Source organism: Spinacia oleracea, chromosome 1 (assembly GCF_020520425.1).
Source record: "Spinacia oleracea cultivar Varoflay chromosome 1, BTI_SOV_V1, whole genome shotgun sequence".
Lineage (NCBI taxonomy): Eukaryota > Viridiplantae > Streptophyta > Magnoliopsida > Caryophyllales > Amaranthaceae > Spinacia > Spinacia oleracea.
In genome coordinates this window covers 120928100-120950461 of record NC_079487.1, presented here as the reverse complement: position 1 = coordinate 120950461, position 22362 = coordinate 120928100, and the positions used below count along the sequence as shown (strand labels likewise).

The 22362-nt window shown below is 41.7% G+C and overlaps 2 protein-coding genes across 2 annotated transcripts; both read right to left on the bottom strand.

The window, feature by feature from the left end:
* Nucleotides 1–131: 131 nt before the first annotated feature.
* LOC110775983 (zinc transporter 4, chloroplastic) lies at nt 132–4706 on the bottom strand. The gene is made up of 4 exons (XM_021980568.2): nt 4350–4706; nt 4154–4214; nt 3123–3793; nt 132–1116 (listed from the first exon to the last, which is right to left on the bottom strand). Exons 1-4 carry the CDS (start codon nt 4365–4367, stop codon nt 661–663), a joined length of 1206 nt encoding a protein of 401 aa, XP_021836260.1. The 5' UTR covers nt 4368–4706; the 3' UTR covers nt 132–660.
* Nucleotides 4470–13625, bottom strand: LOC130465647 (uncharacterized). Its single transcript, XM_056834488.1, has 3 exons — nt 13239–13625; nt 12946–13149; nt 4470–4526 (listed from the first exon to the last, which is right to left on the bottom strand). Exons 1-3 carry the CDS (start codon nt 13623–13625, stop codon nt 4470–4472), a joined length of 648 nt encoding a protein of 215 aa, XP_056690466.1.
* Between the last annotated feature and the right edge of the window lie 8737 nt (nt 13626–22362).

Here is a 22362-nt window from a genome sequence, read left to right as displayed (position 1 = left end):
TGATCAAAAAATTCTTACAAAAATTGATCAAACAAAGCAAGTAAAATGAGATAGAGCGAGTATTTCCCTTCACATGTTTAACACCAAAAGGACCAAACAAATGCTGAGATGCATTGTACAACTCAACTAAATAAGTCAAATACGAAACTTTGCATTAGTAAGAGATTAACAGTGTATGTAAAACATATTTGGTAGTTGTAAAAACACATATTACAACAACATGTAATGGCAAAAAATTATGAAGTGAAGTACATATGTACAAAGAGATACGGAGTAACTCGGTAAGTTCGTATAAGAATACGAAGTATAAGATGGTATAGTATTGTATTAATCGGGTATTTTTTCGTCTTCATTTTCTTCACCCTCCTTTTCCTTGTTAGCACAGCAACAACAACAACCCAGTTTCAGGGTCAAGCTCAGTAGTGACAACACTAAACAATAACACAGTCACGCAGCACTGTACAGGCGGTCCAAAACTTCACACTTAACACGAGCAGAGCACTCTTCCCCGGTTCAATCCCCCTGTAAACCCCGCCTCCCTTCAAGCAGGATAATACTTGTTCAATCTTCCCAGGTTCTTCAAAGCACGAATAAAAATAAATAATCTGTGACTATGACTAGCACAAACAAATTCCACGATCACGTTTAGTTACGAATTTGTCATGACCAGACGGCAAGGGCAGACATCAAAGCAGCCCCCATAAAAAGAGCAAAGTAAGACACAACTTGGAGTCTTGTATTAGATCTCATCTTTTTGCTCATGAAATCAGCTGCAATTAAGTCAACTAAGGACATATACACAAGGATACCGGCAGATATTGAGTCGAGTATTCCCTCTACGATGAGAGCTCTTGGGCTAGCCGGGTTGTAAAAGGAAGCGAGCCCGATGCCTGCAGCAATTCCTGCAGGGGTAGTTAGGGCGAAGAAACAGGCCATGATCATGGTTGACTTATCCTTAAATTGGGCTTGAGCTATGCATCCTCCAAGGGCAAACCCCTCGAAGAATTGATGAAACGATAACGCAGCTACCAATGGTTTTATCGTACATGGGCTGTGTGATACTCCTAAAGATAACCCAATTAGTACCGAGTGTGAAACAATCCCAAGCTCCAAAACCTGCATATACGACATTGGGAAATAATCAAATTTTGACAAATGATTATAAGAAAGCTTGACAAGGAAGTGCATAATAGCATTTCACAAGTTCATCATTTTAGCTTAAAATTAAGGCAATTCCTATACATTGATGGCATTGCTTCCCATATTGGTCGGGGTGTTTTAATTCTTCACGTACTACATGAAGCAAGACAAAGGCCAGAAACATACCGTGTATAGACTTCACTCATTTTCTCATCAAAAATGGCCATAACCACTCACAATAAAAAATAAGAAAAGATCAGTCCGTCTTAAACGGTACTCAGCATCCATGACAACTTTATTCGTGTATGACATTCGATACTAAAGTTAGTATCTTCAACTCTATCTTACTGAACATCCCTTCCTGGTCATTGAGGATCGCGAAAAGACGAAAGACACAAAAGTAGTTTAACAAAATACAAAAACCAATTCGACAAGATGGTAGATTATGTTCCACTTACTCTCTTTTTTCCTTTTGCTCCAAACCCCTAAAAATAAATTGGTCCAAGATTCTAAAGCTTATTAATGGAGCATCAGTTATTCAACTAGACTATCTATCTTTTCCTAGCTTTGCTCAACGAACCATATGCCGAGGGGGAAAAAAGATCATCCGCTAATATAGCCTTTGGACTACATTCATTTAAAAGAAAAAGAAAAAGAAAAACCCTATCTTTAGCATTAGAATCTTTTTTTTTTTAAAGTTCAGAAAGGACCATATGTGGCTGTTTACTAATTAAGCAGTATATGCCACAAGATTTGGCTTAGTAGCTTTGTGTCATAAACAACCTCTTTCGTTCAAAGAACTTTTTACTTGCATGAACAACCCCCTTTAAGAATAGATATATCACAGAAATGACCCACTAAACCCTTTTCCGAGCATCCTTAAAGAAGTTTAACATTAATATATAACGTGAAAGACATTATCTAATAAGTCAATTAGGTTGTATTGTTTTTTTCTTTCTTTTAAGCAGTCACTTGTATGTTGTATAGTTGTACTCACTAAATTCTTCACGATACATACAATGAGCAAAATATTTATAAAAATTTTACATAATTAATGATTTTCAATAGGTTTAAGGGGGTCATGATCTACCGTGACCCCGTCACTCAAATCTTAGGTGACCTTTTCTTTAGGTGAAAGGAAAACCAAGAAACTAGGTTGTTAACGTGACGTGATTGTAATTTGTAAATGTGCCACTTGTTTACTTTTTATATCAACCGTTGAATATTTCTACATTACCGAAAAGGACTACTTGCTTAAAGAAAACACTTCAACGAATCTCAGCAAATCAATCCCACGCATGATAGTCACCTTGAGACATCATAGAAAATTTTGCTATACAAATGCCTTTCAAATGTCAACTGAAATTTAAACAGAAAAAGCAAAGATGGTGCAAAGGGGTCAAAGAGACAGTATAACACATGCTTCTCACGTGCACACCATTCAAGTAAATTGGTGACTTATGGAAAATGCACATCATACAAGTTTCACATATCCAAGTACTCCCTCCGTCTCTTTTTGTTTTTTACGTTTGATATTTTACACGCGTTTTAACGATTAATTAATGTGCATTGAGATTCTTCTAAATTTTTATGTAAACGAGGAAAATTACGTTTATTTATAATGTTTTCACTCTTATCAAAATTTTGATATTGGGAAAATGAGAAAAAGTTAATGTTCCAATGGAAAAGTGTGAGATATTAAATGAACCAATGGATTTAATTGGTTAAAATAATAATTTGACACAAATTTTAATAGAATATTAAATAATTTATGTGCTAAAATAAAAGAAAATGTAAAGAACATTTTGGGACACCCAAAAAGGAAAACATAAAAAACAAAAAAGAGACGGAGGGAGTACAAGATAACATAATCAAATAGTCAAATACCAAAAACATAACTTATTTATAATTCACCATCAAACTGATTAAAGGAAAAAAATGGCTCTCAATGTACAATTGTACAGAAAAGGCAGTAAAATTACCTGAGAAATGACCACATTCCGGGCATTACTATCTCCACCAAAGCTATGAGAATGACCATGTCCATGTCCATGTCCATCATCATAGACTTCAACAACATGTCCATCATGACCATGACCATGATCATCATGAGAATGAATCCCCACAATACCCCCTCCACCACCACTAACCACCAACCGATCCGCGGGCAAAACCCCAGCAGCGGAAACCGAGTCAAGTGACCCATCCAGACCGAGTCCATCCCCTTTCCTCTTCATACTCTCCGCTCTCCTCTCATACACCTGTGTCCCCACAAAATCCACCAGCAAAGTCAGCAAAGCAGCCATCATAGCAATAAACCCAGAGAATGGAAAATCGGACCACGGGTGAGTTGGTAAACACGAGTTAGTAAGATTGTTTCCTGCATCAGGCAACATATGTACAAACCCAGTAGCAAGTATAACACCCGCAGCAAATGCTTTTGCTGCTATAAATAGATTCCCATCCGTTGCAAGAAAACTCTTCCTGCGACCGAGCAATGGGATCGCAATACCCGTCGCTCCTGCCACCAGAATTGACCCTATTGCCACTAGTTTCAGAGTCAATGCCGCCGTTTCGTCACGGCATAAACTTGAATCTCTTAATTTGCAGGTGGAATTCGACATTGTTTCTTGAAATTGCCTCAAAAGGGTACCTAATTGTAGTAAAAAAAATACAGTTAGAATCTTCTATTTCCTTACTTAGTTAGACAGAAAACAGAGTGCTGTTATTGTTCTTCCATCAAAGTGGCAAGAAAATACTCCGTATATATAATATAGTGCTCATTTATGGAGTATCAATTATTTTGTTATGGGGAATTTGGCTTGTCGAGGTGTTCTAGTTGGAGTTAAATTCGCACTGAAATGGGCCCAAACCCATGATAGATACTGGTATACAAGACACAAAACATAGATTTTTATACCAAAGAAAAAGAATAATAACAGGGTACGGGCAAACATTTTAAACAATCCAGAAAAATACTCACAAATGTGAACATATAAGTAAAAAAAAATACCTGAAAACACATTAAAGTGCTCTGTGAAGGGTATGAGGCCGAGTAATGGGAACAAGAAATCCTGTTTCAAAAATAAAATCCATTGATTAATTAAAATAACCCAAAATATCACTACAGTAATTACTTGATTTTCTACTGCTACTGAACTGCGAAGTATTTTCTGTATTTAAGGGAGAGAGAGGGAAAAACAACAAACCTGGAAGAAGGATGACATGGGTGGGAAAATAAGAGAGGGGATAAAAAGGGGGTTTTATAAAAGGGTGGACACGAATCACGATTCTCGAATTACGGAAAATTTGCGTAATTCAATTGGAAATTAAGGATAGTTAAGAGAGAGAAAAAGAGAAGGGGATAGTTTTTTCTCAGTTTCTCTCTATGTGAAGTTGATTGTAGCAGGGAATGATAGAGAAGAGGGAGAAAGATGGTGGTATGAAAATGTCGACATTTATGAAGAAGAAGGTTTGGGAATTGAGAAAAGTTCAACCAACAAGATGACTTTTTTAGGGGAGAATGAGCACGATCATGTCGACATTTTTTCCTCATCTTTTTTTTGGTTTTGTTTTTCTCTCTCCTCTTTAAGTTTTTAATTTATTTCACTTTTTATTTTATTTTATTTTATTTATATACTGCAGGAGCTGAACACGTACTATTTGAGATTTTGAGGTGTAAGTTTTATTCGGTTGTGTAATAATTTGTCATTTTCTTTTGTGCTTTTTCCGTTTCGTATGTGCGTTTGCTCTTCTTTTACGATGCTTGTCCACGTGCTGTGTATGAATGTGATCGATCATCAAAGGTTTTGAAACTGCTTGCAACTGAGTTTGTTGGTTGATACGTAGTACTTTGTACTTGTTTGGGCTCCCAATTGACTCTCAATTGGGCCACTAAGTCCAAAGCCCAATGGCTCTAAACAACAGCATCAAACCTACCAATGGCTATTCAGCCATCCATTAAGGCCCAAGGCCCAATAGCAATAAATGACCTATGGGCATTTATTATGCAAACATTATAAATAGGCCGCCAAGGCTCACACCTCAAGGTACGTCCAATTTATCGCCTTAAGACTACTCTTCTAGAGAACTTCTCTCTAGAATCCGAGCACCGTTCTTACTTAGGCATCGGAGGGGCTTTCCTCGGAAACACCCCCGAGGCTAGTGACTTTGCTCTTGTGCAGGTGAATTCGGACTCTACTCATTCAAACAAGCAAGATCTTCAACACATACAAAAGGGCCTTCATTCGAAGCCCATTGTTTCCATCTTTACAACACCGGAACAATTTGGCGCCGTCTGTGGGGAAGAACACTTCAAAGCCTTTGAAAGACATCAATCACCTCTTTCCGCGAAAATGGTGAATGATGTTGTTAACAACAATGACGACGATATGATGGTGCGGTCAGATTCAGAATCTGACCAAGAGGAGCACCCTCGATCGATGGCGAGGTCACAGCCAAGCAGAGCTACGACCGCCACAAATGCAGGACCTCCGATTCCAACTAGGGAAGAGCTCACTGCGGCCATGACCATCATGCAAAACTTCCTCTTCAATGAGAAGCAGCAAGGACTGGCAAATGACCGCAGAGAAGAGAGGAGGACCAGGCGAAGGCTGAACGAGCCACCCAGTGCGGAAGTGTCCAGACCCGAACGAGAACTCCTTCCCTTGACAGGTACACACTTGACGTCGAGGTGGATGGAAAGCACGTGGGACACCCAAAAAAGGGCACAACAGCAACCAGATTGGTTTGCGAGACCATCGCCTACTCCAACAGCTCTCCAAAGCGAATCGACTACTCGTAACACTCGGGTCCGAAGCTCGGTGCTCAGCAGGTTGAGGCCCTCGGTCCACTCAAGGTTAAGACCCTCGATCCATACGAGACTCGGGGTGGGCGAGCCAAGCAGATCTGGCGAACGACCCGAGGTCAGTAGCCGAGAGAGAAGAAGAGACAGGAGGCATGATCGAACCCCTAGCCCCCATCGTACGCCCGAACGTTCTAATCACAGAACCTCGGCAAACGAAGGCATCAGGGCTAGACTCGGGAAAAGAATCATGACTCCCACGTCATCCCCTTTCTCGGACGAGCTGATCATGGAAGAAATACCGAAGGTAAGACTGCCAGCGCACCTGACCTACAGCGGAATCACAGATCCGAGGGATCATGTCATCTCCTACGAGCAGCAAATGTTCTTGAGTCCCTACTCCGAAGCATGTTGGTGTAAATATTTCCCAACCACGCTAACCGGAGTGGCGGGAGAGTGGTTTAGATCGCTGCCGAAGGGATCGATCAAGAGCTGGAAAAAGCTGAAAAAGAGATTCTGCACACAGTTCGTGAGCAACAATCGCCCCGAGCGAACCACAGCAGAACTGACCTCAATCCAACAAGAAAGAGACGAAAGTCTGAGAGAATTCATGGCCAGATTCATGAAGGAATCAACAAACATACCAAACTTGCAGCCAGACGTGGCCATCTTCGCCTTGAAGCACGCGCTCCAGGAAGGGAAGTTCCGTGACGAACTCTCAATGAAGAACCCCTCCAGAATAGCTGACGTGCTCCAAATGGCTGATGCGTTCATCAGAACCGAAGAGTTCAACAAGGCCGCTGCAAGATTGAAAGGATCGTCGGACCCGAGAGACATAAAGAATACCCAGAGCAAGCCCGAGGGCAGCTCAAGGAAGGGGAAAGAGAAAGTAGGAGCTAGAGAGATGAGCCCGAAGAAAGACGGGAGAAGGGGTGAACTTCAACCCAAGTACACCAACTACACTCCACTAGCTCTGCCCCGAAAAGAGATATTTAGCCTCAACAGAAATGACGAAAAGTGGAAACTACCTGGGAAGCTCAAGTCCAACCCAGCTCGGAGAAACAAGAACAAATGGTGCGAGTTTCATGATGACTTCGGTCACCACACCGAAGAATGCAACTCGCTGAAAGACAACATAGAGGACCTCATTCGCCGAGGCTACCTGAAACAGTACTTGTTAGACCGAAGGGAGGAAAAAGAAAAGGCCGCAAGCGGCAAACAACACGAGCAACCCCAGAAAAGGGTCTACGAAGCAACAGGGCACAAGAAGAATGACATCCTAGTGGTGTTCGGGGGACAGAAGTCCGGCCAGGCCAGCAAAAAACACCTAAGAGCCCTCTCCCATCGGGTCAACTTCAGCGCGGTGGGAGACAACCAGCCACACCCCCCGAACATGACCTTCACTGCTGATGATTGCTTCGGAGTCCAGTACAAACATGACGATCCTCTGGTCATTTCCATGGACCTCAACAACCACAACGTACATCGAGTGTTAGTCGACGGAGGAAGTGCCGTCAATATCATCTTCAGAAACTGCTTCGAGCAGCTGATCCTCGAAGACCCAGAGGAAGCACTGACGAAAGTCAGTTATCCTCTGATCGGATTCAACGGATCCGCAGCTATCCCTCGAGGAAAGATCACCCTGCCAGTCACAATGGGTGAAGGCCAGGCAGCAAAAACCCTTCGGGACGAATTTTTGGTGATGGACTGCGACTCCGTATACAACGTAATCATGGGGAGAACCATGATTCACAAGATGCAAGCAGTCCCCTCCACATACCACCAGCTGATGATATACGTCTCGGATGCAGGATTCGCCGAACGAATCAGAGGTGATCAAGAAGTGGCGAGAAGAACCTGCCACACTGCTGTCCGAAAGCCCAAACTAGGGGACGGCCCCGAGGAAGAAAAAGGAGCTACGGGAGAGGAAAGCGAGGCAAAAAGGAGAAGAGCAAGCACGAGCAGCTTGTCTCCCGCAAAAGTTGATGCCCGCCCCGAAACCCTATCTCCCGAACCAGATCAAGAAATGGAGGATATCTTCCTCGAAGAGGATTCAGACAGGAGCGTCCGAATAGGCAAGGGCCTAAGCTCGGGGCTCCGAATCGATTTGATCCGATTACTCAGGGATCATAAAGACATCTTTGCATGGTCAGCAGCAGATATGCCAGGGATAAATCCGAAGCTGATTTGTCACAAGCTGGACGTCAACGCTGAAGCTCGGCCAGTCAAGCAAAAAAAGAGGAACTACTCCTCGGAGAAAAACAAAGCCATCGCCGAGGAGGTGAAAAAGTTGCAGGAGGCCGGATTCATTGAACCATGCATGTATCCGAAATGGCTGGCCAACGTGGTGATGGTCAAAAAAGCGAACGGCTCCTGGCGAATGTGCGTGGATTTCACAGACCTGAACCGAGCCTGCCCCAAAGACTGCTATCCCCTGCCAAGGATAGATCAATTGGTTGACTCCACCAGCGGCCATGCACTGCTCAGCTTCATGGATGCCTTTTCAGGCTACCACCAAGTATTCATGCACCCCGATGACAGAGCAAAGACGGCGTTCATCACAAGCGCAGGAGTGTTCAACTACAAAATGATGCCTTTCGGCTTGAAAAATGCCGGAGCCACCTACCAGAGGCTAGTTGATCACGTCTTCGCCGACCAGAAAGGGAGGAATGTGGAGGTCTATGTGGATGAATCCATCGTAAAAAGCATCAAGGAGGAAGACCACGTCAAAGACTTGGCAGAGACCTTCGGAAATCTGAGGAAATACAGCATGAAGCTGAACCCAAAAAAATGCGTCTTCGGGGTGAAGTCAGGGAAATTCCTCGGATTCATGGTGAGCGAAAGAGGAATTGATGCGAACCCAGACAAAGTCCAAGCGGCATTGGATTTACCCGAGCCGAAGACCAAGAGAGATGTGCAGAGGCTAACCGGCAGGTTAGCCGCACTAACAAGGTTCATATCAAAAGCCTCGGACAAGGGAGCCCCCTTCTTCAAAGCACTGAAACCAAAGAACCTCCCCGGAGGAGAAGCAGAACCAGTCAAGAAAAAGGGGGTCCCGAGGAAAGTGGATCCCGAACTGATATGGGAACAGGAGCAAAAAGAAGCTTTTCAGCAACTCAGAGCCCACCTAGCTCAACTGCCGACACTGGCCAGACCAAAGGAGGGGGAAACCCTGTACCTATATGTCGCAGTTAGCCCTGGAACCGTCAGCGCAGTGCTTCTTCGGGAAGAAGAAAAGAAGCAACAGCCAATCTACTTCACCAGCCGAACACTCACAGGGGCCGAAACCCGGTACCCACTCATCGAGAAAGTCGCATATGCAGTAGTGGTAGCTGCACGAAAACTGAGGCCATACTTCGACTCCCACCAGATCACAGTGCTAACTGACCAACCGCTCGAAAAAGTACTCGACAAAATAGAGAGGTCAGGAAGATTGGCTGCCTGGGCCTTCGAACTATCAGAGTTCGGCATCAAATATCAGCCGAGGACAGCAATCAAAGCACAAGCATTGGCAGACTTCTTGGCCGAGTGCTCATACCAGGAAATGCTGGATGATACGAAAAGCACTTGGGAGGTCTTCACTGACGGATCTTCCACAATAAACGGCTCAGGAGCAGGAGTTGTACTAATCCCCCCGACGGGGAAAAGCATAGAGTATGCATTGAAGTTCGGCTTCAAAGCAACTAACAACGAGGCCGAATATGAGGCCGCAATCGCAGGGATAGAGCTTTGTTTATCCCTGGAGGCCGAGCATGTTTGCCTCAAAACTGATTCCCAGCTTGTAGCCAACCAGATCCGAGGGGAGTATGAGGCCAAATGGCCCAGCATGACAGCTTACTTAGCAAAAATTAAATCCTTAACGTCAAAGTTAAGATCCTTTGAAGTCATTCTCATCCCCCGAGGACAAAACACGCAAGCAGACGCACTGTCAAAACTCGCAAGCTCAACACTCATCGACCTAAACAGGTCGGTCCACGTGGAGGTTCACCAAGAGAGAAGCATTGACTTGCCACCCACCACAGTATGCAGCTTACGTACCGAACCCAGCTGGATGGACGCAGTAGTTGCATACAAAGAAAGGGGAGAACTTCCCGAGGATAAGCTGCAGGCAAGAAAACTGAAAAGATTCAACAAGTGGTTCATCATCAGCGCCGAAGGAGAGCTCATGAAGAAATCATTCTCTGCTCCGCTGCTAAAATGTGTGGGTCCAACAGACGCTGACTACATCCTAAGGGAAATCCACCTCGGGATATGCGGAAACCACATCGGAGGCAGGACATTGGCACATAAAGCTCTTCGGGCTGGGTACTGGTGGCCCACTATGGTTTCCGAGGCAAAGCAGATGGCAAGGAAATGCGAGAAATGCCAAAAGTTCGCACCAGCCATCCATCAACCAGCTCAAACCCTACAATCAACACTGTATCCCTTACCATTCGCACAGTGGGGGTTAGACATCATTGGTCCCTTCCCCTCAGCGACGAACCAGAAAAAGTGGTTGATTGTAGGAGTCGACTATTTTAGCAAATGGATCGAAGCCGAAGCTGTCTCCTCCATCACCGAACCTCAGGTCCGCAAGTTCATATGGCAGAACATCATCACAAGGTTCGGCATACCAAGACTGATGGTCTTCAACCACGGGAAACAGTTCGACAACACCCCGTTGCAAAAATGGTGCAAACAGTTCGGCATACACCTAGCGTACTCGGCAGTCTGTCACCCACAAAGCAACGGGCAAGCCGAAGCTGCTAACAAACTCATCCTCAATGCACTCAAGAAAAGAGTCGAGGATGACAAAAACAAATGGTTAGAAGAGCTACCCGGAACGCTATGGTCCCTTCGGACCACTGAGAAAGAAGCTACCGGGCAAACACCGTTCCACCTTGTATACGGATCCGAAGCTGTAATCCCTGTGGAAATCGGAACAGAAAGCCTGAGGATCCAGGCATACAACAGGTATGATGGGCTCCAAGGAGAGAGCAACAACCAACTTCTATCCGAAGCTCTCGATCTACTGGACGAAGCTCGGAACGATGCAAGGACACTCAACACAGCCTATTTGCAGAGGGTCAACAAGCATTACAACCGAAGAGTCAACGCCAGACCCCTAAAAGTCGGTGATCTAGTACTCAGAAACGCCGCCTCGGTTCAGAAAGGACGGATCCATGGCAAACTCTCAGCCACTTGGGAAGGACCATACATCATCCATTCCGAAAAAAGGCCAGGCACGTTTATGCTGAAACAGTTAGATGGAACAATTTTGAAGAACCATTGGAATGCCGATGTTCTCAAGAAATATTTTGTATGATCTCTGTCTGTAAACCAAGTAAGTTGTTTAATGAGAAGAGGAAAGCCATTGGCACCATGAGTTTCATTAAACTTATCTCTATATTTATTGTCCCGTTATATATACATGCAGCCTCGGATCTGATCAATCCGAGACTAAAAACAGGATTGACTTTGCCCATTCCTTGATAAAATGCAAGAAATGACCAAATCATACACTTCAGGGAATCGTCCAGAATCCTCGGATTCGCGGTACCCTAATAAAATTTGTTCGCAACAAACAGTCGCTCGAATCAAGTTATAAAACTCCGGCTCAGATCCACGGATCGCCGAAGGCATAACTAAGAGGCAGACTAGCGATCTCTTGCCCAGGTTTCCGAACCACAAGAGATCGGAAGAACAATCCAAACCTCTGAGCAGATCGACGGATTTGAAGAGTCTGGAAACTAAAGAGTCTCTTAGCAGATCTACGGATTTGAAGAACTCGCAAAACTAAAGAGTCTTTTAGCAGATCTACGGATTTGAAGAACTCGCAAAACTAAAGAGTCTCTTAGCAGATCTACGGATTTGAAGAACTCGCAAAACTAAAGAGTCTCTTAGCAGATCTACGGATTTGAAGAACTCGCAAAACTAAAGAGTCTCTTAGCAGATCTACGGATTTGAAGAACTCACAAAATCAAAGAGTCTCTTAGCAGATCTACGGATTTGAAGAACTCGCAAAGTTAAAAAGTCTCTTAACAGATCTACGGATTTAAAGAGCTCGCAAGATCAAAAGGTTTTTAGCAAGTCTACAGAAAGAGGAGCTCGAGAAATCTACGGATTTAAAGACCTAAAATTGCGAAAGTACAAGTTGAAAAGAAGCAGCCAAGTAACAAACATTCATTTTTTATTCAATATTTGGGGGGAGTACAAATACATTGAAAGCCTCAAAAATTGAAAACAAAATGAAACAGTTAAAATCGGCAGCCATCAACAGACAATACCGGCCTACCGAAGTACTAAAGAAAACAAAAAGAAATGAGTACAACGCAGCGCCGAGGCAAAAGGGGGAAAGGCAAGCACATGTTCGGAAGTCCTCAACTGGAACCGACCGACTCTGAAGAAGACGACTGCCCGAATCCCTAACTCTTGGGAGTCTCAGGAGCATCCCCCAGGGGAGCATCCTTCGAAGAACCCCCAGCAGTAGTATCACCTTCGGAAGTCGCTTTCTGGGCCCGAGCCTCTGCAAGAGCAGCTTGGCGCTCAGCTTCAGCTTCGTCTCGATCGGCCTGGCACTCCACCAAGTGATCCTGGGCCCTCATCCAGAGCGGAACCTTCTCATTCCAAGGGAAATGAGGCATATGCTTCGCGAACATCCGCCGAGCACCCAGGATGCCATTCCAGTATTGCTCCCTACACTGATCAGCAGTGTAGAGGTCAACTCTCTCTTGCTCCAATTTCCGAATGGCAGCATCCTTCTCTCGGATCTTCAGCTGAAGAACGGGCACCTTGTCAGCTTGGTTCTGAACAATCTCCCGATGCTTGACAAACTGCTGAAGCCTCGCCTCCGCTTCCTGGCTCTGCTTAATGGCCGCCTCAAATTTAGAAGTCATCTCCGTGAGAAGACTGTCCTTTTCTTCAAGTTCGCTCGCAAACTTGGCGGCCATTTCTTTCCTCTCCTTGTCGAAGGAAGCTATCTTTTCAGCATCCTCCTCGACTCGAAAAATAAGCTTCCCAACTTCGGCCCCGATCTGCTCCGCCGATTCCCTAGCCTCACGACTGTACTGAAGGTACAGTTGCTTGAGGTCCACCATCTCGGCGAAGAGCTGCCCAGCCTTCTGGTCCAAGACAGGGATATCACGAGCATAAGCCTCCTGATACCTCCTCAGTTGCCTCTCCTCAACCGAGCTGCACTCGGAAGCGAACGAGGACCAGAAAACAGCCTGGGAAAGAAGAAAAGACGAGAAAAGATGAGGAAAGGAGAAAACAACAAACCTAAAACGGAACTCAAAACAAAATTTCCAACACTTACCTCATTCAGATAATATTGGGCCATCATAGCTGGGTTCCTCTCCTCAGCTCCAGGAACCCTCCACTGCGGGTTGGCCCGAAGAAGATTCTCCCGTGCAGCTTCGGGACCCACCAAAGATCCCACGTGAGCCATGGGGTTCTCCCCCAAAACCGGAGCTCTAGCATAGCGAGCCATCGCCTCCCTTACCTCCTCGGGGATCCGTTTCAGCGGAACATCCGAGCAAGGGTCAGCGTGGATCAGTCTATCCAGGGCCGAGGTCGAAGTAGAGCCCAAGGTCGAGTGGCGCCTCTTCCTCGTCAGACCCTGCTCGGGTTGCTCCTCCTCAGCAGAAGGGACCTCCTTCTCAGCTTCGGGAACCTGTATGTGAGCTTCGGTGAGATCCACCATCTCCTTATCTAGATTTTTCTCCCTTTCGAGACAAACGTTAGCAGATTCTTCCTTCTGCTCGGCCACAATAGGGACATCCGAGCCAGGAACAAGGTCGGCTTCAATTGCCTCCATCACCTTGGTTATATCCTGGATCTCGATCCCTAAAGCAGCAGACGGCTTCAGCGGAGAGGGGATGGTATCTTCCTCAGCCAACGGTTGGTCCACGGGCGGCGGTTCCGCAACCACCACACTCTTCAACTTCTGCCCTGGCAAGGGCATGAAGTGAAGGAGATTTTTGGGAGGAGGCATGACTTCCGAAACCGCTTCCTACAGGGCAAACGCTCAAAGGTCAGTTTCAGAAAAAGAGAGAACGGACCACAAAAAACTCCAAGTCAGAACAAATACCTTCTCCGAAGACTGAGAAGCTTTCGCTTTCTTCGGATGCGCAGAAGGCCTCAAAAGAGTGCTGCCCTTCCTTTTGCGCTGATCCTAAACAGAGGAGACCAAGGGTCAATAAATGTAAAAGAAGACAAAGGAAGGAATAAAGAAAAATCGCGAAGTACCCGGTTCCTAGATAAAGAGATATCTATCCGAGCCGGAGATGAAACCGAAGGAACGGCACGCGGCACAGCGTCAGTCCCAGGACCCTAAAAAGATGGTCCAGGACCAAGACGTTAGCCGACGGCCAACCAGAAAGAAAGACAAACAAAAGACTTCGAGATATAGAAACACTCACCGGATCCGAGGTTGTCCTCAAATCAGGGAGTACGACTTTCACTGGAACAGCTTCGGGAGAAGAGGCAGAATCCCACGGATCAGCTCGAACTTCAGATATCCGAGCGACACCCGACGGAGACAGCACGTAATCCTTCAAGCGAGGATTACGAGGATTCTCCTTCCCGAACTTGTAATCAGGGGCCGAGTCGTGAATGGTCTTCAGATCCAAAGAAATGCCCAAGACCACAGGATCAACGCAGCTAAAGCCGTACTCTGCAGAAACAAAGCACAAAACAAAGTCAATAAAACGAGACAAAAAGGAGGAGGACAAACTTACTAAAGCACGGTCCCAGCCGAAAGACGCCTACCCCTGTCAAAAATCCTGCTGAGACCGGCAACAGCAAGAATGTCCTCCCGCAAGATATAATTGAGGTTCGGGAGCCAGTTGGACGGCAGTTTGTAGTTGTCCTCCCGAGCCAAAAACCACTGGAGGAGATCCACGTAGTGGTGATGGTTCCGATCCGGAGCAGCCACGCTTCGCATATCAGGATCAGGAGTCACAAACCACTTCGGAGGGCGGTAAAAATGTGGATGCTTCGGATCTGTCGGCACACGAACGAACAACCACTCCGTCTTCCAATTATGATCAGAGCTGAGGTAAGGGTAGGCCGTAATGTAGTTCGGCTCCCCCTTCCTTCGGGATCTTTTGTTGATGATGGTCCACCAACCATACCCATCCCCCTTGGAAGCGTGGTTGAAAGACAGATCGTGCAGATCCCGAAACACGGCAACAGAACATGGAAAGTTAATAAAATCGCATACCCATCTAAATTCGATGATGTGCCTCATAGATTTGGGGGTAAGCTGGGCCAAACTGATGTTGTACGACACCAGGAGCTCGGAAACGAAGGGATCCAAAGGAAAGCGGAGACCGTTCTCCAAATGATGAGTATACACAGAGATGAACCCCCTCGGCGGATGAGTCACCCGAGGACGCTCCTGGTCGGGAAGCTCGCACCAGTACCCCAAGGCGTGCTGGATTCCGTATAACTCTTCGGCTCTCCGATGGTAGTTCCCCAGCTTCGCCTCCACCAACCAGTCACCACTGACCGATTTTTCCAAGGGACCATCGATCTTAGTGGTCTCATGCAGAATCGGGGCATACTTGCCCTGCGGATCAGCTTCAGTCCAATGAACTGGAAACTCAGGGTAAGAGCGGCGCACACCCGAAGAACCAGCTTTCTTACCAGAAGTTGCGCGTTCAGACACGCTAGACCCGCCGACAACATCATCTTTTGAAGCATCCCAACCAGTCGAACGCCTCTCCACCGGCCTCTCCGAAGGCCGACCCCTCGAAGTTTTCGGTAACCTTCCCGAAGGCACGTTCTCCCTCTCACTAGAGGAGCCAACGACGAACTTGCTCTTGCCCCTATTCTTTGCCATGGCCGCGAATTCTCGGTCTAGGGTTGAGATTGAGGGGTAGAAGGAAAAACGAAGAAAAAAGGAGAATTCAGAAACAAATTACCTTTTTCCGAAGCGGAATTCGCCGATAAAACGAACAACACAAGTTCCCGAAGTCTAAAGTTGGCCGAATTTCGTAGATCTGAAGAAACAAATTGCACTGCGATCGCCGGAATTTAGAGAGAGAATGGGTTTGAAAGAAGGAGTAAAAAGTTCGAAAAGAGCAAAGCACCCCGTATTTATAGAAAAGAAAAGGGGCGCATCAACTTCCTCAACCCACGATCTCCACAACACAATACAACTCCCAACACTTGTCATCAATGCAAATCATCCCTTTTCAAAAAAGAGAGGGAACTTTCGGACTTCTGACAGCTGGAAACCCACCCATTTAATTCTAAATGGACCGGGTCTGGGGGGCATGTTGTTTGGGCTCCCAATTGACTCTCAATTGGGCCACTAAGTCCAAAGCCCAATGGCTCTAAACAACAACATCAAACCTACCAATGGCTATTCAGCCATCCATTAAGGCCCAAGGCCCAATAGCAATAAATGACCTATGGGCATTTATTATGCAAACATTATAAATAGGCCGCCAAGGCTCACACCTCAAGGTACGTCCAATTTATCGCCTTAAGACTACTCTTCTAGAGAACTTCTCTCTAGAATCCGAGCATCGTTCTTACTTAGGCATCGGAGGGGCTTTCCTCGGAAACACCCCCGAGGCTAGTGACTTTGCTCTTGTGCAGGTGAATTCGGACTCTACTCATTCAAACAAGCAAGATCTTCAACACATACAAAAGAGCCTTCATTCGAAGCCCATTGTTTCCATCTTTACAACACCGGAACAGTACTTAATAGTCTAAGACACTAATCATACACATTCATATCCTCGTTTTGTCAATGTAATGTTTTGAGATCGTGAGTGAGTGACAATTGACAACTGAATAAGTGAATAGGTGATTATTGTGCAATTGTGTGCTCCATGTACCTGGATGCATCACAATTTACTCTATGGTCTGGTCTGTTTGACAATTAGTTTTTGTTTTGACTAGTTATTAGCTGAGTAGTTATTTGCATTAGCTGGTTTGCTTACCTAGTCGGTTGAATTAGTTGTTTGCGAAGTATTTGGAAAATTATAAGTTAATTGTTACGGAGTTGTTTTTTAATGTAAAATTATCATTTACGAAATTACGACATTAAAATAAAATGATGTAGGTTGGTAACAGTTGTAATTTTAGACGATATTATGACACACATGTCATTTTTACCCCCATTTCTCGGAATACCTTCCAGAAGTTTCATGTAAACCTCCTCTAATACAGATAAGCTCTTATATTGAGTATTTTTAAAATTAACTTTTTCATCATAAAACTAACTTACAAACCTCTCATAACCAAACACTTTCACTGACTTTTTTAAAATCATCAAATTATTAATTCACCTTTAAAAAATATACTCCCTCCGTCCCGGAATACTTGACCTGTTTTCCTTATCGGGCCGTCCCTTAATACTTGACCTGTTTCTAAAAATGGAAATATTCTAACAATATTATATTATTTCTCACTCCACCCCTACTAACCCACCTACCCCCTACTCCATACAAAAAATAATTAAAAATTCAACCCCTACTCTCCCAACCCCACCCCTTTACATATCTATATATTATACTAAAAGAGAGGAAATCAATGTGGTGATGACAAATGTCATCCATTGATTGGCCTCTCTTTTAATATATAAATTAATTATAAATATTTTTTTATCATATTTAACTTATTGTATTTATGGTAACAATAACGAATTACATACACATATATACATATTTATATATAATTATACACTTATGAATTTATCTTTTAACATTTATGATTCGCTATTTTGAGAAATATATACATATGTATATAATTATACGCTTAATAATATATCTTAACATTTATGATTCGTTATTTTGATAAGTGATATACATTCTCTTCTTTATAGTTAGTTGTCTTAACGGATTTGTCTTAACTTATAGATTTGTTATTTGGATATGATTAGGCCATTTTTTTAGAGACTTTTTAATGTATAATACAAAACCGCTAACACTACTTATCATAAGAAAATTATACTACACGGGTAAGTTCATGATATAGTAACATTATAGTTTAAATCGCTAAGTCCAGATCATGTATTTTGTAAAGTATTCCTTTAAATATCAGGAACTTGATGATGAAAGTTAAGACAAAATTATAGCCGATTCGTAAGGTTTTAGGCCAAACGTATAATCATATACTACTAGCGTTATTTGACTAATTATGTTAAAAAAGATCTAGCTAAGAGATACACCGTGCATGAATTTGTTTGGAAATGCATGACCATAGACTGGCTAATACGAGCTCGAATCGAGTGGATTACGGTGATGGTTGTAGATTTTCTTTTACAATAAGGGGATGAGTGGTGATGGTCTTGATGGATAGGGTTAGGAATAAAAAAAAATTATATTAGCTATGGTAAAGAGGGTGGTACAACATTTGAGGGGTAAGAATAAACATTCTCTAACTACAAGCTGCTACCGGTGATTTAAAAATTAGGTTACAATAAAAATAATCAATGGTATTCTAAAAAAAATACATTATCGAGATGCTATATTGTGATTTTAATTTAATTAGCATACCAAACTATATGGTGAGAGATGATAAAATATGAATAAAAGACTGACATAAAAGAAGCAAGTAAAAGTGAATAGAACTTGGAAAAACACATCAAAACGAAATGTGAGTATAACTTTAAAAAACACAAAGGGAGTAACGAATAATGATTAAGCTATTATCCTAAGAGTGCCTATTATTTTTAATTAAGTTAAAATAATTTTTAACTTTTCATAAAATTAATATTTAGATAACTAAACCGTGCATGATGGGCCAAAACCTAATTATCATCTAAATATAATAGAACATAAATATAAATTTATAATTGTAATGGTGCAAGTAAAAAAACCTTGCAAAAATTCTTATTTAAAAGTGGTGTACATAAATATTGTACATCAGAGTAAAAGTTAACTCCAAGTGTATAAAAATAACCCCAATATATGTTTTTTTTTTTTTTTGACATAAGCTTAATTTTCATAAAATTAAAAAGATTACAAACTAAAAGTACAAACAAAAACTAAACTAAGGCCATGGAAGACCCTTACATAGATTACAATATATGTAAAAGTTGCCCCAATATATGTGAAAGTGATCTATTACGTAGTATACGGAGTACTTTACTAAATTTTGTCATTTTAATAAAAATTATTGTTTCAAAATCACTAATAAATTCTGGTAACTATTAACCCCTCAAAATATTTAAGCATCAATATTTTTTTTCATGATATAAAAGTTAACCAAAACTTATTAAAGTTACAAAAACTAGCCAAAACTTATCCCGATGTACAATAAATTTATTGTATACCTTGTACGTGTCCAGACTTTTTGAAAACCTTGATGTTAATAAATGTATCATTATCATGAATGGTAATATAACTGCGCAAATGATATTTCCTTATTTGTCATATTATCAAATACACGACATATATGTACCATTTGGAAGATATTATCATGCCGTGTATTTTGAAGATATTTGTTTATTAACATGACATAAGAACAATCTTTGTATTATACTCAATCAATTTGATTTGTAAGGATAGAAAGAAAGAAGAAGGAAGCGATGCAATATGGACATTGCTGTGGTGATCTAAATCATTTAATAATTTTTGTTTTTTTAGTTGATGATTATTACTGTACATTTCTTAGTATCTTAATGCACTTACTCTAATCAATTTGATTTACGGGATCGAAATAAAGATGAAGGAAGTGCTGGAATATACACATTGTTACAAAATATTGGTGTCTTGCAGCCAACAAAAATATGCAACTCACTTGATGTGATGGATTCACAATATGCTTTGGATGATGACTAATGAGTCTACAATTAAGCTTAGAAAGGTTTAATACTTTGTAATATAACTTTTTCTACGATGTTTACGTATTGAAGAAACCTGAACAAGAGCTTCTTGGTACACATTATTAGTGATTTAAAGATAGATGATCTTAGATGTTAATAAATGTGTTAAGGTATTCATCTGTTTAGTGTATGAGATCATATCATTAGAAGAATTGCTAATACGTTGTATGATGGAAGCTAAAGTAACTTTTTATAATCTGATGTTCATGACCTTTCATTTTTAATAGATGATACGTATAATACATTTGCTTCATCTGAAGTCAAAGTAGAGTGTCTGGATTGCTCTGTTTCGTACTATAGATCTTGGTATGTATTGTACGTATGTAAAACGATATGCCACTCTATATATGTCTGTGGTTCAATCATATAATGGATTGTACAATCAAAGGGGGTGAATTTAGAATCTAAGAGGGGAGGTGGTATGAGACTTTAGAGGATTGAAATGGATTTAGAAACCCCTTAGCATGATATCCCATAACTAAAATCCCAACTAAACATTAGACTTGAATGAACTTTATTCCAACATGTCCAATCAAATAATAATGTTATCTTTCTCGCCACGAGTGATGGGAAGTAATATGCCTACTAAAAATCTAAGAGGGAAGGTGGTATGAGATTTTAGATGGTTGAAATGGATTTAGAAACCCCTTGGCATGATATTCCATACATAAAAGGCCCAACTAAATATTAGACTTGAATGAACTTTATTCCAACATGTTCAACCGAATAACAATATTATTTTTCTCGCCACGAGTGATGGGAAATAATATGCCTACTTCTCTTATACTATAAACTTGCATATAGATACGTTGTAGTCGTGATAGATATGATTTTCGTCTGATTCGTCTGATTGTAATCGAAATATTGACCTCCTTTTTGACCCCACACAAATCTTTACCAAAATACAACCTAGACTAAACTAAACACACAAAACTGAATTAGAATCAAACTCACCATTGTGGTACGACTTATTACATTGAAAATATGTAGTTTTATAAAGAGCAAACGCCAAAAACAAGACAAGATTGCAGAGAAGGGGTAAAAAAAATTAGCCAAAATTTTGAAGAAATTTGGCTATTTTCGCCTAAGAAATCCTAATTTATGCAACCCCTAAAATGAGAAGGAAAAGAGAAGAGAGAGAGAAAATGGCTGGTGAAGAACGAGCACTTTACGACACATCAATACATAAAGGCTTTTGCCGACTTTTTATATTTTGAATAATAAATTTATCATTTTTCTTTTAACTTTGCTCCACCCTACAATTCAAAATATCACTATACTACAAATTGGGAGTATAATGCTACTCCTCCCGTATTTATTTAAGAGATACATTTGGTCGGGCACGCGTATTAAGAAAAAAAATTGAATGAAATAAAGTAATAAAACAAGTGGGGTTGAGTAGGTATTTTAATAAGAAAAACAAGTGAGGACCATGTCATTTTAGGGAGTGGGGGGTGGAGGTTGGGGCGGGGTGTAGATATATTATTTAATTAGATGGTGGGGTTGATAAGTTACTAAAAATGGCAAGTGTGCCTCTTAAATAAATACGGCCTGAAAAGACAAGTGTATCCCTTAAATAAATACAGAGGGAGTAAATACTAAATAAAGATTGAATTCATACGCAATAAAATTCTTCTAATGGTGTACAATATGTCACGAAAACAAATACGTTCTAATAATGAATATCGTAGTTTATATTATACGGAACAGTAAAGTAAATTTATGATGTGAAATTTTGTATTGTGGTGACTGACGAGTAGGTCAATACTAAATCATTAAATTTTAATCAATCAGCTCTATTTCATTTTTTTTAAACTATAGATTGAGAAGTTAATATCATCACTCTTAATATTTAGATTAGTATAAGATTAATATGTGAGCTTTATAAACCGTGCATCGCACGGATATTATACTAGTTTCCCACTAACTACATTAAAATAATACCCCACTATCAATTACTACCTATTAAATTAAATAAGTCAATTCAAGTCCCTTAAACTCTGTGCCGGTCAAACCGGGTCGAGTATTTCGGGACGGAGGGAGTATATATCTTCGAAACTTCCATAACCAAATAACCATTATACATACCTAGAGATAGGTATTTTAGAGTATGATTGGACTATTATATGCAAGAAATGAAACTAATGATGCCTGGAGGCTGGAGTAACTATTACGTCATTACATGGTACCCCGTATAAGGTTAACAAGATTAGACTAGGACTAGTATTGATAATTAATTTTGTTGAAAAGTAGTACCGTTTAGACACGGATCGTAATCATACTATTGTATACTCCGTATAAAATAATAGTACTGCGTATAAAATAATGGACGGTGAGTGCTAGATTTAAAACTTTTTCTGTTAGACTTATTTTGACTGAATTTATATTATTTGAATTTATCTGAATTTAATAGAACTTATCTGAAATAAAATTATTTGTGTGTGAAAATATCTTGGAAAAAAAACTTACTTTTGTCAAACTTATATTATCTGAATTTATCTGAACTTAACTGAATTTATCTGAACTTATTTTTTCTTAGTGCATACAATAAGCCGAACAGAATAGAACCTAAGTGCACACCATATATGCTACGAAT

What these genes read in the sequence shown, in the direction of transcription:
- LOC130465647 (XM_056834488.1), bottom strand. Translation starts at nt 13,625, where the DNA reads ATGGTGGATCTCACCGAAGCTCACATACAGGTTCCCGAAGCTGAGAAG. An exon ending in CCCAATATTATCTGAATGAG is followed by an intron (nt 13,150 to 13,238) that starts GTAAGTGTTGGA and finishes CTTCTTTCCCAG; the next exon opens with GCTGTTTTCTGGTCCTCGTT. An exon ending in CGGAGCAGATCGGGGCCGAA is followed by an intron (nt 4,527 to 12,945) that starts GTTGGGAAGCTT and finishes AACTTCACATAG; the next exon opens with AGAGAAACTGAGAAAAAACT.
- LOC110775983 (XM_021980568.2), bottom strand. An exon ending in GCACTTTAATGTGTTTTCAG is followed by an intron (nt 3,794 to 4,153) that starts GTATTTTTTTTT and finishes TACTACAATTAG; the next exon opens with GTACCCTTTTGAGGCAATTT. An exon ending in GGAATGTGGTCATTTCTCAG is followed by an intron (nt 1,117 to 3,122) that starts GTAATTTTACTG and finishes TCGTATATGCAG; the next exon opens with GTTTTGGAGCTTGGGATTGT.